The sequence below is a fragment of the Gymnoscopelus braueri genome (assembly GCF_963280865.1).
Source record: "Gymnoscopelus braueri genome assembly, chromosome: 11".
Taxonomy (NCBI): Eukaryota; Metazoa; Chordata; class Actinopteri; order Myctophiformes; family Myctophidae; genus Gymnoscopelus; species Gymnoscopelus braueri.
The window spans coordinates 24689527-24708917 of record NC_137613.1 but is presented as its reverse complement, the minus strand read 5'-3'; the positions used below and the strand labels follow the sequence as shown (position 1 = coordinate 24708917).

Genomic DNA, 19391 nt, shown 5'->3' with positions numbered 1-19391 from the left:
AGACACAAGCGACAGTACAGAGCCATCTCGGGTGAATCGTGACACTCGTTAAAGGAGGAGAGAACTTGTAGAACGAACTGAGGGAACCTGTTTGAATCTGACACCGGCGGAGTCTTACGAGTGACTTGTTAACCACCACCGTTCCATGAAATGCGGGGTTAATGTGAGAGGGTCCCACGCGCGACGAGGGGGAAACACGTCGTTTTCCACAAATCAACCCCCCCAGCTGATTGGCAGCAGAGAGAGAGAGAGAGAGAGAGAGAGGCATCAGGTTGGAGTGGTGGTGCTGGTGGTGGTGCGCAGCGAGGCGTGTGTGTGCCAATGCAGCCTGGTGTGGCTGCTGCTCAGAAATGATGCTCGGGCTTGTTTTATGAACTCCTCTGTCAAACTGTTCTTCTATTTATCTATCTATCTCTCTATCTATCTATCTACACTGTCTCTGCGCGAATCAAGCTGGACCCAACGGCGCACAAAACAAATGCCAAGGACCACCACCACCTCAGCGCAAGCAGACATACTGTAGCCTATGTATAGCTTACAGGGGAAAAGTCCTGCGCTGCATGGAACCTGTTGTCGTCTGTTATGGTTTTGTCTTCTTCTTGGGGATATATTTTCTTCTTTAATGCAAAGCATGGCGAGGTGACCCGGACCCGGGAGTCATCATCATCATCATCATCATCGGACACGATGGGACTTAAGTTATGAAATATTGTTTTATGAAGATCCAGGCTGTCCGAAACTCGCGTGACATTTCCCCCCCCTGTCTGCTCCTCTCTCTGCGTCCCTCCGGGTCTGGAGCCACGACTCAGCACATTGCTGACCAGGATGGTCTGTGGTTCGTGAGGGAGCCTCCGGGGTTCCGCGGACAGAACATTGATTTTGGGTGTTTTTGGGGGACGAGGGGCTTTCTAAATATAGCCTGGAAACGATGCGATGAACAGGTTGGTGTTTTGCTGAAACTTGGGGACCTGCTGAATGCTGCTCGGTCCGACTCTTTCTCTCTCTCTCTCTCACCTATACTTTTCGTGGTCTGCATCGCAAACCTTATTGAGAGCAACGGCATCAATCAAATATTTAAAAGAAAGTCACGACGGGATGTGATTGTTTAAACTGTGTTAGTTGCTCATCTGAAGACGGGAAGGAGAAAAAACGAAAGCAACTGGTTGTAGCCGCTTGTTGATGGCACTGCGCACCGGGAGGACCTGGTTTATTGGGCACGTGTTGCGCAGGGTCTCTCGGCTCCAGGGCTCCTGGTCCCGGCGATCGAGCAGCCTCTTGTGTCTCTCCGCGAATCAGGAGCAGGATCTGGGGGCCTGTTATTACAAGGACCACCACCACCACAACCACCACAACCTCCACCACCGGCGGCACGCACCGGTCTGTCCATCACCATCATCCACTCTTTCTTCCAGACGCTGCCAACGCTTGATCCCCGGCTGCTGCTGCCGCGCCTTGCCGGGGGATCATCCTCCGGGGGGACATGAGCCCCTCACTCACCGCTTCCTCGTGGCCATGAAGCGGCAGAACGTGCGGACGCTGTCCCTGATCGTCTGCACGTTCACCTACCTGCTGGTCGGCGCCGCCGTCTTCGACGCCCTGGAGTCCGACTTCGAGATGCGCGAGAAGGAGCAGCTGGAGGCGGAGGAGAAGCGTCTCCAGGGGAAGTACAACATCAGCGAGGAGGATTACCGCAAGCTGGAGACCATCATCATGGAGGCCGAGCCCCACAGGGCCGGGGTGCAGTGGAAGTTCGCGGGGTCCTTTTACTTTGCGATCACGGTCATCACCACCATAGGTGAGTATCTTACTTTGTTTGTTCCCTCAATCAAGTCTAATTGTGTAACACGATTACGCACGGTTTCTGTGGGTGCATTTCTACTTTCAGGACCATAAAAAACTGTTATAACAGTGAAAATGAGGTAGGATCTAACATGTCCTGAGATATACAACATCCAAGACAAATCACAACACAATGAGATCAGATATGCCGTTACTGTATGTGCTGACAAGACAAGATAAAGTTGTCAAGCAACATGTTGCCGTTCAGTTCACACCCACTGGAAATGCTTTCCAAGGCACGATCTGATCATCACAGGGAAGTGTTGACTCTGTGTTTAGACCCGTGGGTCATAGTCTCGCACAGGATCGATATGAATTAATCCTCGAGTGGATCAATAAGATTATATAGGCTATGTAATTGTGATTTCAAAGACCACGTAATGTTGCCGCTGCACAGTAAACATTTCCAGTGTTGACTTATCCACTCGTAACTCCGAGAGTGTGCAAATGTAACCAAATGATTGGTTACATTTGTACAGCCTTGGATATTTTACTGTGCACCATGTAGAGCTGACAACAGCCTTTACCCTTTAAAAAAAAAAAACAGGGCCTACAATTACGTGTAATTGACTATGTAACGATGACTTTTTGGGGGGTTTGCTTTCGTGTCTCCCGCCCCCCTCCCCCCCATACAATACACTATCTTTCAACTTTGACATTATTGCATCATCAGGCTAACGCAGAGAAGAGTGACATATAGAGTCACAACGACAAAGCCTTAACTGGAACTCGAGCTTTTTTTTTCTAGATAAAAGAAAAGGATGTATTAAGAGACTAGAATAAACATGCAGTTTTTTACTAACTGTGGGCCTATAATGCGTGGACCTTCATACTCGTTTTCATTTAAAAAAACATTTTTTAGATAAGATTTTAATTTTTATTCATTTAACTTAATGAATACAGTAGGATGCTATTTTAACCACGGAATCAGGAGCCAATCCAAAGCCCCGTCAGTTTGTGCTGCTGGGTGTTCTGTGTGGTGCTGAAAGGACAGCTCCTCTGATGCTGTTCTGTGTGGTGCTGAAAGGACAGCTCCTCTGAGCTCAGCTGCTCTGTGTGGCGGTGAAAGGACAGCTCCTCTAATGCTCCTAAACCAGTGGTTCTCAACCTTTTCAGGCCGTGGACTGGGAACCCACCACCCTGATGAGCACTTCGAATGAGGCATTACATTTTGTTCGACTCCGTTCCACAGATAAATATTGTGAAAATAGCAGATCTATAGGCTCATAACGCCTTGCGTTGTGAGCTTGTAGATCAGCTATATACATTGTTTGCCTCTTCTTATATTATTTGACAATTTGGCCAATGTTGAACCAGTTTTTATAGTATAGTTTGTTGATTACTTTTGATGCACTAATGGTCTTTTTTTAGGTATTAGAAAGGTCTTAAAAGTCCTTAAATTTTCATCTGGGGAGCCCCCCAAAATCCCCCTCCTGGGGGTCCCGACCCCCAGTTTGAGAACCACTGGCTAAACATTAACTGATCTCCAAGCTATACCAATGCGTCGCTTGTAGTCTATACTTTTGGCTAATATAACTGATCTACACTCCTTGTGTAGATCAGGCAAACGATCGCCTCTTATAGCCTATACATATGACAATGAAGTATATAAAGTTAAGCTTAATCAGCGTTCGGGCCTGGCAACCGCGTTGACAAGGCCCTTCCAGATCTATCTTACTCTTTATGACAGGTTGGAAAGTCCAAATGGGATTTATAGGGATTCGATTCCATTTCTTTGTAATAAGTCACCGCTGCTAAAGTCGTTACTGTGTCATAGGAAGCCAACCGCTGTGAGTTAGAGAAAGCATCACAGGGGGTGTTGCCAAAATAAGGTCCCACCACCACGTCGGTTCAGCAGATTATGCACACAGCACTGTGTTATTTAAAACGTGTCCCCGGTTAGACTTCTTAGACTCAAATGAGCTTAGATGGGAGCATATTCAATATTCATTTCACCTTTTAGAGGTCACAGACTAGTAGAGATGCGCCTTCGCCATTAAGGAAGTCAGATAGGGCCCAAGTCTATTTTTATTATTCAGGTGGAGTACTTTTAGCTAAAGGGAGAATCAAGCACTAGGCATGTCCTCAAATGTACTTTTAAAAGACATGCTGCAAAGACTAATGAAGGTGACTCCATTGTTTCTGTCTGGGATGGGATTAGAGCAGTAAACATGTAATATAAATGTCTCCTGTAAAGAAAACAATCCCTTTTGTATACTCTATCAGTGTTCTCATACAATGCAGAGGGTGTTTGATGAGTTAAAGGGATACGTTTGGTGAACATGGTACATTTAAAACAGTGGTTCTCAAATTGGGGTTTGGGGATCGCCCAGGGGTCCTAGAGTGGGTTCCAGGTGTCCGCAGCTTACATTATTGATAAAATAAAGGAACCGTATGGACCTTTACCGGTCTATAACTCTGATAGTGTGCAAATGGAACCAAATGGATCCTTACAGGTCTGTAACTCTGAGAGTGTACAAATGGAACCAAACCATTTGGTTCCATTTGTACACTCAGAGTTAAGGCGTGTCCGTGGCCTAATGCATACCAAACTTGGGTTCCTAGAAATTAAAAAAAGTGAGAACCACCGATTTATAGGAATGACAATCCCTTTTTTATTGACATGGACTTAATTAGTTAAATGAGGTAAAAGTCCCTGGAAGATGGTCCAGTAATTAGCAGTGTTTACAACCAGCCTCTCAGAGGCAGTATAACAATAAGAGTGAGACACAGAATAGACCCAAGTCAGGGAATTTAATTAGCAAATAATCCAAGAAATAAAACAAGAGGATCTTATGGAGTGTGTCTGCCAGTTTATACAGTGGTGTGTGTATATATCAGTGGTTCTCAACCTGTGGGTACCCCCTTAAGAACCCCTTGAGGACCAATGCTTTAAAAAAGGAGAAAGAAATGAAGGGAAAAAAAACACCACAAAAATAGTGAAAATAGCTGATATTCTTTTTTTATTATTATAATTTCTGGGTGGAAGTAAACGTGGGACATTTTTTCATAATGACATGTCCAAAGTGGGGATGCCAGGTTGAAATTGATTAAACTGGAACAACAATCTTATGAACTGAGTTTGAATATATGAATAAATAGGATTGGGAAAATGAAAACCAATAAATAAAATAGAATTATAGGCTAAATAGGCCTATACACCAAACAGCAAATTCAACTAGATGTAGTGCTGGATGAGAGAAATGGAGATGTGACTGAGTGGACCAGATTAATGTGTGCTATGGGGCCAGGGGATACCCATAATGCACCAGGCCCAGGTAAATCCCATAATGCATCAGGCCTAGGGGGCGTAGTATTTGGCATACTAAATAGTATGTTGGTATGCGATTTCGGACGGGGCCTGCTGCGTCCAAAATCACATACTAACATACTATTTAGCATGTAAAAAGTACTCTTTTTACTTAAGTAAAAGTAGCAATACCATAATGTAAAAATACTCTAGTAAAAGGCCCGTGTTAAAGATTTTACTAGAGTAAAAGTACAAAAGTATTGGCATCAAAATATACTTAAAGTACCAAAAGTAAAAGTACAAAAATGTTTGAAAATAGCAGATCTACAAGCTTACAACGCGTCGCGATGCGACACGTTGTGCGCTTGTAGATCGGCTATTTTCAAATAGCCTATGTATAAAATAGGGCTAAAGTGGTTAATTCATGTTTTATAATATAATGATTTATATCTGCAAAGTAACTAGTAACTAAGGTTTTCAAATAATTGTAGTGGAGTAAAAGTACAATATTTGCCTCTGAGATGTAGTGGAGTAGAAGTAAAAGTACATCATTTTTTTAATAATCTAGTAAAGTAAATATACCTCAAAATTGTACTTAAGTACAGTACTTGAGTAAATGTACTTAGTTACTTTACACCACTGCTATTTAAATAGTAGGCTGAAAATAGCCCACTGTGTAATATGTTGTACGTTAGTATGTGGTTTCAGATGCGACCCTATAATGCAGCGAGCGCAGTTGAATCTCATAATGCACTCGACCCAATCACATAATGTACAGGGCCCAGGTCAATTTGTTTATTTTTGGAACACAGTTCTTATATGCCACATCTATGGGAATTCAGAATGGGGGGGGGGGACCATGACTCAGGTTAGAATGCATACATTACGTCAGACTTCGGTGCTCTATATCCCTGCGTCCTACTGTATATACCTACTAATAGCAGAAAGAGAACATGGAAACAATCAAAAACACAAACACACAACCAACGGTGGCATCGTCACGCTCATGTCACTATGACTCAGCCAGAACCATATAAGGAGTTCCCAAAGCAGCTACACCCAAATATGGAATCATGCGCAAACAAATCGATAACTTCACAAAAGGGGGCATGCCATCACATGGGAATATAATGATGACATCAGGGATCTCCAAATTATGGGCATAAAAGAGACACCATTAAATTAAATTAAGCGATATATCAAGGGGAATGGCAGTAAACATCTGCCACTGCATTTCCTGACCCATTCCTTGGTATGGCAGATATCCAGACAGTATAAAATGTATTTTTTTCAAATAGATAGAGAGCAGTGCTTTAAAGTCACAATGTGTAAAATCTATTTTATTGGCAACACCTCCATTGAGCTCATATCTAGAGGACAGATGGAACATTTCAGTGAAAGTAACATGCGTTGTCAGGGACACCCTACTTCCATTATTTCAAAAGATTGTTTAAAAGTTTAAACAAAGAAATCACAACCTTTCATCAATTAAAACAATTCCAACATTTTTCAAAAGTATTTCATAAATAAAATGAGAAAAACTAATAATTGCCATGAATAGCATAAGCAGTAAAAGCAGTATAGTGAAAATAGTAAATATCACAATGTGGCGTGAAGCGACGCGTTGTGAGCTTGTAGATCTGCTTTAGGCCAAGGGTTCCCAAACCTTTCAGGCTGCAACCGCCCAAAACAATCAATGTTTGTCTCTTTTTTATGAACTATTTAACAATTCGGCCAATTTGGTCTTAAAAAAGTCTTAAAATTCATTAGATTGTAACTTTAGAAATGTGCATATACCCTGTATACACTTATACTGTATGTTGGTTTGTTCATTGTTGAGTGAGAAAACAATGTTGCACATTAATCTAATCATCTGGGGACCCCCCCCCCAAAAAATAATAATTTGGGGACCCCCAGTTTGGAAAGCACTGCTTTAGGCACTGTGTCCACAGGACGGGAGTGCTGAAATGCGATGCTCTGTGCTGGGAAGAGGAGCGCACCAGCGCGTCTTTATGATAGAAATGAATGGCAGACTGACGCTGCCAGCTCAAAAGGCATTCTCTTTGGACACGGCACCTTATACGTCTCTACATCATGAACTACCTCCGGGCGTCTGTGAGTCGAGCCTATTGGTTGAGCCCTTTTTCTCGAACTTTCAGTTTCTCAAACTTTCAGTACCAGATTTGGCCTTTCCTGGAATGCAGTTTGGAACAAATCAGGAAAGCACTGCTATAAAATCATTGTGCCAGCTGCCAGGGTCCTGGTGCCGATCACATTTTGGAATGCAACAATAGTCAGAAACGGTCTACATTAACATAATGGTATAGTACATAAATAAATACATTTTCGGTACATTGTTGATGCCTACAGTATGTCATTTTGGCACGTGTTTGGCAAGTGTCATGTTTAGATAAGTTGTAAACAGAAAACAAATAAATACATAAGCGGAATGATTATTATGAAAACATACCAATGATGTAATCAAAACAACTTCTTAACTTCTTTAATAATTTTACTGACAAAGTTACCTTACACGCTATGACGCTAATATGTTGTGACTCATCATCAGCACACTGCTCTTTAATCAGTCATGTGTGGATATGGAAGATGACGAGTGCAGGCAAAAAGGCAGACATTTCTCCTGTTTGATCTTTCAGAGGTTACTGTGAGTTCAGAGTCAGGGTTGGCACGCGTCATGGTGCATCATGGCTCTGAGAGCAGCACTGTCATCCAGCTTTGCCGGCAGGGTTGGCTCTATCAGTGGTGGAAGAAGTACTCAGATTTGTTGCTTTACTGTAATGTAATACCACAATGTAGAAATACTTTGTTAGTAAAAGGTCCTGTATTCAAGATTTTGCTTGAGTGAAAGTACAAAAGTATCGGTATCCAACTATAGTTACAGGATCAATCGTAAAAGTACTCAGAATGTCACAATTCACAGTCTTATTTCAAAATGTGTTTGTTCTTATTGTATTATTTTTTGTTGTAATGTAATCTAAAAGCATCTTGCAACTGAAGCTGTCAAATAATTGTAGTGGAGTAAAAAGTACAATATTTGCCTCTGAGATGTAGTGGCGTCGTAGTAGTATAAAGTATTGAAAAATTACGTAAAGTAAGGCTACCTCAAAATTTTACTTAAGTAGCCCACGGTACTTGAGTAAATGTACTTTACAGTAATGTTACTTTCCCCCTCTTGGCTCTATAGTGTCAACCGTGGGAGGAGGTGGTGGAGTTCCAACCCCCCCCACACACACACATGGCCACCGGCCACTACCAAGGATTAACACCATCTCCATCGACAAGCAGCGCAGCGGGACCTCTCCCCAGACCCTTACATCATCTTGCACCAAATCACACACCAATGTCATTCTGTGAAGGGGAACACACTGTACTCAACCCCGGACTCTTGTCTTTTCCCGGTGTTCCCTCAGAGATGGAACGGGCGGAATTCTCCTTTAAGTTTAGGCATTGTGTTTGTGAGGTTAGGGTTAGTGTTAGGTTTAGGCATAGTTTCTGTGAGGTTAGGGTTAGGGTTAGGCATAGTGTTTGTGAAGTTAAAGGTTAGGTTTTAGGCGCCACCTGGGCGCCACACCAAAGAAAGAGGGAGTCCTGTGCTCAACCAGTGGCGGAAAGTTACTATGTACATTTGCTCAGGGATTTGATTGATTGTCAAAAATGTAAATAATTTAAACAGTAAAACACTTAGGCTAAACAGTCCTGGGGACTTGTTTCCATCGTGGTCCTATGCATTCAATTCATCAACAGAGCATAGAATGTTAACAAATGAATACATGTCATCAACAAATAGCAATATTTACAAGGAGATTTAATATATATGTCACAGTACGTTTGGAGAACCAGTACGATTGAAGACAGAGCGCTCGTTTTTAGGCACGGGGCTCCTTCGGGGCGAGGCAGGGCTTTTCGAGACAGGGTTTATTAGCGAGGCTCGCGAGGAGGAGGAGGAGGACGGCGCTGCGAGGCGGGGGGTTATTACGCGAGGCTCGCGAGGAAGAGGAGCCTCCTCCTCCTCCTCCTCCTCGCGTAATAACCCGTCCCGTCCTCTCCTTCTCTCCTTCTCCTCCTCCGAGGAGGAGGAGAAGGAGAGCGCGGAGAGGCGGGGCTTTGATGCGCCGACGGAGACCTGTCTTTTGTTGTTCCCCCCCACATAGCAACCAGGAAGCTACGCTAGGGGAACCATAATATCTATGAGGGGAACGCTGAACACGCGTTCACACGCACGGCGCGCCGACTTAGTGGAGCTTGAGGCCGAGGAAGCGCGCCCTCGCGCCTCCAGGCGCGAGTGCCCGCGGTGACCGGCCGACGCTCCACTAGTCGACTCAGCGCCGTTTGATTTGTAAACCGATAGGGACAGAATAGTTCTTTTCATGGATCACTGTGTGTGTGTGTGTGTGTGTGTGTGTGTGTGTGTGTGTGTGTCAGGGAGAAAGTAAAACAAAAGCCAGAACACAATAAAAGTATCTAAACAGTCCTGCTTTCAATAAACCAAAAAAAGCATGAGCGCGTGTGCGCGTGTGTGTGCGCGTGTGTGTGTGTGTGTGTGTGTGTGTGTGTGTGACTGTGTGTGTGACTGTGTGTGTGTGTGTGTGTGGCCATATATGTTTGTGCACAAGCCTGGCTTGTGGCTCCCTCTAGTGCTGGGTGGGTGGTAAAAACGAGCGCGCTTTCTTCAATCGTACTGGTTCTCCAATCATACTGTAACATATATATATCTCTACTTTTCTGACAGATGCTTTTTCAGGTTATAGTTTTGAAAGAAACCAGTGATTCATGTCTATTAATGGGTGGGCATTCCACATTATGGTGGTAGAGTAGTAGAATGAATATTTTCCCGTGTTTGAGCTACATTTGGGGGTACCAGATCGTAGCTACAATACTTATGTCATTGTATGTGTCAATACTTACTACTCCACATCTCTGAGGGAAATATTGTACTTTCTTTTACTCCACAATTTGAACATTTTACTTACCAGTTACTTTGGTGATTTAGCTTATTACAAAACATACATTAACGGCCCTGACCGCTGGCCTTGCAGTCCGGACACCTAGGCTGCAATGCGAGTTCGAGTCCTGATCCCGACGAACTTTGCTGCATGTCACTCCCCGTCTCTCTCTCTCCACATTTCCTGTCTATCTATACTATCACTAAAGGCAGAAAAAGCGTTTTGAGCTTGTCAATCTGCTACGTTTTTGAATTTGAATCCTGAAAAGTAACAGTTTTGGACATAATGAGGTTTCCACCACCCGACAGAAATGAGATTTTGTGTTGATATTCAACCAAAGACACCACTGATAAAAAAAAAAAAGCAGAAAATTCTAGGTTTGACTCCTAGCTGGCTCGCCATTTGTGGTAAAGTGCATTAATCTGTGGGACTATTTGCCCTTGTTTAAGGAGAATGAAAGAGTCCAGGCATTCCTTCTCCTCAGTTGATGTTATTAAGGAGAGAAGAGAAAGAATGACTTACATGGTTACATAGGACAGGACATGGCAGCTTTCAGGAACCAAGAGACAGAAGTGAACTCAGAGTGGATATTTATACTCAGTGTGTGTGTACATGCACACTGTTTTCGAAGCTTGTGCACGAGGTGTGTGTGTGTTGAGATCCAGATGTCTAACAGTGTGTATCCTATATATGTGTGTGTGTGTGTGGGCATGTATGGATGTACTTCAGTGTGCACGAACTGTAGGTGTGTGTTACAAGTGCTGAAAATGTGTGCAAATGTGTATGTGCTAAATTGAGTTGTTTGGTGTGTGTGTAAGTCCATTGTACATGAGTTGGTTAAGACAATATAGAGGTCAGCTAAGGTCAAATGACCCCTGGAAACTGGACATCTGGACCTCCTACAGAACGTGCCTTTATCTCCTATGAAAGGGTTTAAAGTTTCTGTAACTAATCGGGAATGTCTTACTAGGCCAACTAGTATACGGTTGACCACAGTAATCAATGGACTATGTCTATTAGGCCTTCAATAGTAGTATGCATGGTTATATTGTAATGTGAGTGCATTACAATATGGGTACTTGTGTGTGTTCATCTCAGGTATCTCTAGAGCTATGCTATTTCAATATACCACACTAGCAAACTCTAATGTGTCTACTTTTCTACGTTTTGCCAAATACCTAAAATACTGACATTAAGGCCTCATGCAGGCCTCACGCTTCTAATGCCACAACGTCTACTTCACAGAAGAATATTTCCTCTTCTACCCTGAGAGCTGAATTAAGTTCACATCTTAAAAACACTGACAGCGTAACAGTCCGCGTCTGGCCAATTCCTAGAATCTGTGTTCAAACAATGAGTAGAAGGTACCTGAATCTTTCTTAAAAAACGTTGGGAGAAGGCGGAATTTAATCAAGACCTCAAAACCGTAGCGGAGAAGGACTTGAGTCATCAGTATTACTAATACGTTTCAATTACTGCTCTGTCCATTTCCAAACAAAACTCATCTTGCCACTTCTGTCTCTCATTTTTCGTTTGTATCAACACTTCCTTTTGCTGCTCAGAAATCAAACCAGAGAACAACAACAGAGCGAGTTTAACCGTATATCATAGACATGCGTTTTAAAAATAACTAACATTCTCCTTGAGTTGTTTATCTCACTCATCATATCCTATACTGATCAGCAACGTTTAGCAGTTGCTTGAACCCCATTCAGACGTGAACATTTAGCGAAAATAGCCGATCTACAAGCTCACAACGAGTCACAAAGCAAAGCGTTGTGAGCTTGTAGATCAGCTCTATTCGGAATAGAGATTTGTTGTTGAGGGAAATAGCTAGAGGATCTAGTACGGAGACCTGGGGAACCCCAGTGTCAGGATTTGGACCTGCAACCAAATAAAGGAAAACTTGTGTCGGACTCTCCAACTCAAAGTTCAAACAATGTTCTTTATTCTCTAGTCCTCATAACATACAGGGTAGTGGCAAAACCAAGAGCAAACAGAGAAATAAGAAACAGACAAATATACCACAGAAATAAACTCACATATGGGAACTAACTAGACACAGGTGAAACCCAAAGACATTCAATTAAATTCAATTCAAAGGAGCTTTATTGGCATGAGAAAACATACATTTACATTGTCAAAGCAAAATATAATAAAAACAATTTAAGAAAATGGGGAAAGTATGTACAGTTGGAGGGTACAGCATTGTTTTAAACAGAGCTATGTCACATTGCGTCGTTATATACATGTTATATACACTTACAGGGTATAAAGCTTTTTGTAACAAACAGCTGCAATCTTTTGCAGTACCTTTTGGGACATTTAGCAGCATCACTCTCAAAACTATTTAAATTGAAAAAAAAAAAAGCCTCAGATTTAAAATGTGTTTAAAGGTAGCAGCTCTGTTTATATTTGCAGTAGGTGCAGAGGTCTACTCGGTACAGATAGTGCAGGAAACTCAATCATTGGCTGGGGCTAACAGGACACAGGTGACTCAAATGCACAATAATCCCAGGGTAGGTGAGACAAGACAGACAGACAGACAACAGCTACAGTACTAGGAAATTACTTCAGAATAACCCCCCTGGGGGGTCCCGACCCACAGGTTGAGAACCACTGCACTAGGAATAGGGTTTAAAGTGGTTAAAACTCTGATCCAAGAACTGGAAACACTGTACATGTGCTTGTTACCCAAAGTGCAAACAAAAATAGATGACCCCGAGAGTGTCCCCGAAGCGACCTAACTGACCCGTGTCCGTGTGCAAAAGCTAACTGGTGACTCACTGCTCTCTCACAACAACACTACAACATGTACAGGTGTGTGTCTCAAAGGACACACACCCCTACTACCGCCTACAGGAAGAAAGACTACAAGTCCACATAGTCACTGAAGCAAAGAGGCTTCTAGACACAACAACACAGTATAAAAAAATATATGTATATATATATAGTCACTGTTGGGTGGAAACCTTGTATGTCCAAAACGTTTATTTTTTCATTATTAGAATCCAAAAAAATTAAAACCTTTGAAATAGTGAAAATAGCCGATCCCATGGAAGCTCACAACGCGTCACACAAATTCTCTTATGTGGGACCCTGGCACAAAATATTTTCAGATAGAGGTCTTCGAATACACAATAAAAACGTTTGAGAACAACTACTTGAAACATAATGAAGAAAATTAACAAGACAAAATCTCACCGGAGGGTCCTCCTGAAACGGGAGACAGAGAGTGAGATACTGTTAGCACATGTCAGACCAGCTGTCGTGAGTATGTGTGTGTGTGTGTGTGTGTGTGTGTGTGTGTGTGTGTGGGGGGGGGGGGGGGGGGCAGCCCAGTCACCATGGTGACGCTGTGTACAGCCACCCTTAGCGTCCCTATTCTCGGGAGGGGGGGGGACTGAATCCATGTTCAGTCATGTAACCTCTTAAACCCTCAATACTTAGTTGACTGTTGGCTCTGTACCTGGTCTGCTCTTTTCTCCATGTACACCAACCCTCCAATACAGATGCTAGGGTTCTAAGTGGCTAGCTAATGTAAAGATCTTATCACACAAAGATCCCCCCCCCCCGCGTAGTAACTCTGGGGGGCCCCTAGGGGTCCCGGACCCCATGTTGAGTCTGATCTAAGTACTTCCTGTAACATGTGGTCAAAACACGAGCCACTTGCAGCACGCATACTGCAACTTGGTATGTTGTTAGTTTAATCACGGCCTCAGTTATTTTAGAGAGATAAAATAGGCCCTTTTTGTCTTTGATGTGCTTTTCTGTCACAAGACACCTGTGGCAACATTCTGATTAAATTTTTCATGTTTTTTATACTGGCACCTGGTTTGAAGTGCCCCCCAAAAAATCTTTCCCTCATTAAAACCATGGTTACTGATAGCTTCAAGGTTGTATGTTGAATTTCTTATCCACTTGAAGTGCATGAAAGTGTTGTCAAAGAAAATGTTACTTTATTTTTAATTATGAAATGAAAAATTATTTTATTGGCATTACTTCCAGATGTATTTTTGGGCGTTTTTTGTTACATTCACCGCCCAGGTTGGGCTGAGAAAACCTCAGTTTTTGAAATAATCTTTGAAAATGATGTCGACATTTATTACACTGCAATAGAGGTTAATGTTTTATTACACCGATTGACACAACCCAGTTAATTGACAATGTTGCTTCTACCGTCAAGTTCTAATCTACTCTTTCCTGAAGAATGTGACACTGAAAAATCAAGCATGGGTGTCATATTAAATTATTGAATTTCACTTGACAACAATTTATCAGGATAAAAACATAAGAAATTGTGAGTGAGTGAGTGAGTGAGTGAGTGAGTGAGTGAGTGAGTGAGTGTGTGTGAGTGTGAGTGTGAGTGTGTGTGTGTGTGTGTGTGTGGGGGCTGGGAGTTGGGGGGGTGAAAGGGAGAGAGAATACCCAAAATGAGCAGTGACTACCCTGGCTCAAACCCAAGTCTAACTCTAAATATCTTTAACCACAAAACAAGTCCTTACGAGCTTCCCTTTTAAAGGACCAGGAAAATGGTTCTCACATTGTCCATTTGTCAAATTCTACTATACAAGTATAGTATTACGAGTACACACACGCGCACGCGCCTACACACACGCACACATACAGTACAGACACGCACGCACTAAACAATTTCTGTCACGACCACATCTACCAAGCAATCTCTGTCAAGATCATAGTCAGTATAGCATCATGTACTGCATGGTGACAGCCGACAAGAGGCAAAAACGTACGTCTTTTAACCTCTTAAACCCCAGCATGCGTATTGTGTTGCGACACGCTGTGAGCTTGTCGAACGGCTCTTTTCATCGAAAGCTTTCCCCACAATAACAGAAAATCACAGCGCCTTCAGCTGCCGTTTCTAAACGAGGAGCGATTTACTGTTTGCCAACAAGAGGGCATATTGCATTTCAATGCTTTTTACGCGTGCAAAACGGTGCACTTCAGACAAAGCATTTCCCTAGCATCACTGCTCTCGGCAGTACAAGCTCGGTTGTATACAACAAATCTGTTCTCTGCTAAGGGCGCAACATCTGATGAGACCTTTGTAATGTTTTCATGGATTTTAGTCAACACAACACTGGCTCGTATTGACGGGGAGCTGTCTAGAATTAATTCTTCAACTGGCTGCGATCCATAAGTTTCATGTCCATACCCGGCATTAGGTGTTACAGGGGTTAGGGTTAGAGTTATGCCTGATATATGCACAGTGGTGGAAAAAGTACACATTTTCTTTACTTAAGTAGAAATATCAATACTGCAATGTAGAAACAATCTGTTACAAGTAAAAGTCCGGTAATCAAAATGTACTACTACTACTACTACTGTTCCTGCCAGATTAACATTACTGGCAGACCTCCCAAAATAAGCTAGTGAGGTTACTTACAACATCTAAACCCCAGGTCTCATCTAACCTCCGCCCACTTCAGTATAGCCTGGGATGGATAAGAGTGGAGGAGAGACTATCTCAGCTTTCAATGTGTTTGTTCTTTAGGCCATGGGTCTTCAACAACACAAATGTTTGTGTGATGGGTAACATTAGCCGAAAATAGCTCACAACGCCTCGCGCTCTGAGCTTGTAGATCTGCTATTTTCGGAGAGTTGGTGTAGAGGGAAAAAGAGCAGACCAAGTACAGAGCCAACGGTCAAGTTGACTATATTGAGGGTTTAAATAAAGGGTTAACCGTCTGAAAATACACATTAGCACGAGTCCAACATATTTTAGAAAAGATAATGCATGTCAAACAAGTCGATGTCTACGAAATCTATGAAAACATGTAATCTGGTAACGTGGCCCCCTGGGGGCCACATGGGGTGGCAGTTTTCAAACATCATATTGTACGTTTCCATCCACAAGCCCTTTTCATTAAACGTCAATACATTTAGCCCACAAAGCCCATCTAACCAAATAGTTTGCTCATCCCTTGATGTTATATGAACGGGTTATTTATGACTCCCAAGTAATGAGTTTTCATTTCTGTGCACATATATATATATGTATTAGAGATCCGTGGATCACGGTTTTAGCCGCAGTTGCCGACTTACGGGAAGATTTAAAACAAAGGGAGGAATAAAAGTTTGGCATGGGAGTGATTTAGTGAAGTTCTTAGCCCTGCCGACGACTGGATATGTCTCGAGGTGCGATGTGAGAAAGTGATGGAAGGCGGAGGGTTTGCCGATACCATGGATATGGATGTATACAGTCACTACATCGGTGATCGCGACTGTGGTGAGTGACATTGTTTATAGAGAGACTAGAAAGAGAGACTTGGAAAGTCCTTGTGCCGGTTGCTTTGAAGATCTACAATGAGACACACAATGGTCTCTTGACCAGGACAACTATAACTTAACCTGGAATAAATAGTTTTTTTCAAAGACTCTGACCTCTATAATGACATTCCTGGGGTGGGGTTCTTTGTGCTGTTTTCGCTGTGAGCGCTTTCCCTTCTGATGCTTTTTGCACTGACCAAATGGACACTTTTTTGATTGGCATGGCACTGATAATTATTATAATTTGTGTTTTTTTGACGAGATACAGTGAGACACTTATGAAGCACTGACTGTAATGGATACTTTATTTGTTTTTACCTCTGTTTACCGTTGCTCTGTATTGTTGATGCTTCTTGTTTTTTTCCTTCTGCCTTGTTTTGCCGTACACAACAGTACTTTTTCTTTTTCTCACTCTTTACCTGTAACTTTGTAACCTTAACTGCTGTGCCGCCTCTGGGCGACTGATTTTCCCCCACGGGATAATAAAGGTGTCTATCTATCTTATACAAGTACGTATCCATATAGAATCCCATGTGCATCCCTGCAGTGCGGTCGGTGCAGATCTATAAATAGGAAGGTATAATTAATGCGGTTGGATGACGGATGGATAATGAACGTGTGCACGCGGAAAAAGCCCATCCATGCATCTCTATATATATATATATATATATATATATATATATATATATATATACACATATACATATACATATATATATATACATACATACATACATGTATATATATACATACACACACTCACATATATGGAATTAATAATGGAATGGAATATATGGAATTTTGAGGTATAATATTTACCATAACCATTATTTCACTCCATTTTGTCTAATGGAGTATTGATCAAGAAATAACTACGCAATTTCTGGGGTGATGTAATGCCAGGTTGTGGTTTGGTTTGGGTTTGGTGCATTCCATGTTTAATAATAAGGGGCCAACAATAGGAATGCAGCAATTTCTGCACATAATTCATATTTATTCATATTGCTTATTGTCACTGGAAACCTTGTATGTCCATTGTCCAAAACTGCTACTTTTCTGCCTTTTTTTTTTTTTTTTACTAAGAAATGAAAAAACTAAACAAAAAAACAACAACCTGTGTTGCAATGGGTGCAACGTTGTTATTATTTAGTCACAAGCTTCTGTTAATACTTTTAATTGGTTAAAATATTTATAAAACCCACACAGATCACTTTCACTTTATTTATTTATTCTAATAGCAAAAATAGCAGATCTCTCATCTCACGGTGTGGCGTGTTTATTATACATATATTTCTTAATTTAGCAAATTCTGTGCGACACTCTTGTTCGATTAAGTAGGGTACATCGAAGCAGTACATTAATTCAAATGTAAAAAAAATAAACATAAAAAAGGAGATACAAGGTTTCTGCCTGACGGTAACGTTATTCAAACAGTGAATTACGTGTCATAAAAAAACCCCGCCATGATGTCTATAATTTGTGAGGTCCTATTCCCGGTTGCAAAATTGCATGCAGGCGGCGTTTTAGTGGAGAAAGAGGTAATTTCAGACACATTATGGGCTCCATCTCTGCATCTTGAACAGGTGAGCCGTTAATGGCTTTCATAGAGAGTGCTTTGCGTTGTTGCCCGTTGCAGTCGCACTGCATCGCAAGCCCAGTTGACTGTTTTCCCGTAGTGCAGTGGTTTTCAACCAGTGGTCCGGGGACCACCAGTGGTCCTTGGGGGGCCACCAGGGGGTCCCCAGCTAAATTAGCGAACATAGCCTCAGAATCATTTTAACCACTTAGCTTTGGCTATTCAAAAATAGCAGATCTACAAGCTCATAGCGCGGCACCGAGTGCCGCGCTATGAGCTTGTAGATCTGCTATTTTTGAAAAAAATCTTGAAAATGTGTGCAAATCTTTGAATATATTAATTTTTCAAAGAGAACATTAACTCAAATCTTTGCTTCTTGTGGGTCCCTGGCACAAAACATTTTCAGATGGTGGTCCGCGGCCAAATGTGTATCAATTTAGGGGTCCCTGGCATGAAAAAGGTTGAAAACCACTGCCGTAGTGGGAAGCAACTAAGTACATTTACTCAAATACTGGACTTTTAAAGCCATGAAAGCATCCGCGTCATTTTAGATTTTAGCTATATATATATATATATATATATATATATAGCAACGTACGTTTTTCAGAAAACTCGTAGGATTTAGACATTGGTTTAGAACAGTGGTTCACACAAATAGCAGATATACAAGCTCACAGCGTGTCACTTCGTGCTGCGCTGCGAGCTTCTGCAATTTTTTTACATTTTTGAAAAATATCGAAAATGTTTGGAAAACTTTAACACAAGTCTTCTCTTCTGGGGGTCCTTGGCACAAAACATGTTCAGATGGGGGTCTGCGGCCATATATACGTATATCAATTTGGGGGTCCTTGACACAAAAAAGTTGCGTCAAGGACACAACTTCTAAATCAATAGAAAACTATTGATTTAGAAGGCATTTGTTGAATCGGCCTTAGGTCTTAATGGGTTAAAACCCTGTAGACTTGGTAAACTGGACCTCAGTACTTGGAGTGCTTTTTCTCCCAATGTACCTTACACCAAATCTCTGCACCAAAAACAGACCATAGTTCATCTGCGTAGATCTGCTATTTTTGGGCTAATGTTCCCCCCAGAATGGATGCTATAGGGTTCAAGTGAGGACCACTTCACCCATTTTCAACCTATGCTTATTATAAAATGGTACCATTTCTGTATATTCTCTGTGTGCGTGTGTGCGTGCGTGTGTGCGTGCGTTCGTTCTTAACCCTGTCGTCGGCAGGATTAAGAACTTCACTAAATCACTCCCACGCCAAACTTTTATTCCTCTCTTTTTCTTTTTTTAAAATCCTCCCTTAAGTTTCTCTCACTATAGCATTATCTGCCATTATCTACAAAGTAACTAAAGTTTTCAAATAATTGTAGCGGAGTAAATATGCAAAAAATGACAAAAACAATGCAAATCTACAACTCATTCAGTGTCCACAGATTTCACTGCACTGGCCAAAGATATATG

The 19391-nt window shown here is 42.0% G+C and overlaps 1 protein-coding gene across 1 annotated transcript in view; it reads left to right on the top strand.

Moving 5' to 3' along the window:
• Positions 1-1179: 1179 nt before the first annotated feature.
• The window catches only part of kcnk9 (potassium channel, subfamily K, member 9), a gene marked incomplete at both ends in the record, with an annotated part of 81059 nt that continues 62847 nt past the window's right edge, over positions 1180-19391 (top strand). The window contains one exon of the mRNA XM_080442320.1: positions 1180-1795. Within this exon, the coding sequence (XP_080298446.1) occupies positions 1180-1795 (616 nt within the window). The remainder of the gene's footprint in view (positions 1796-19391) is intronic.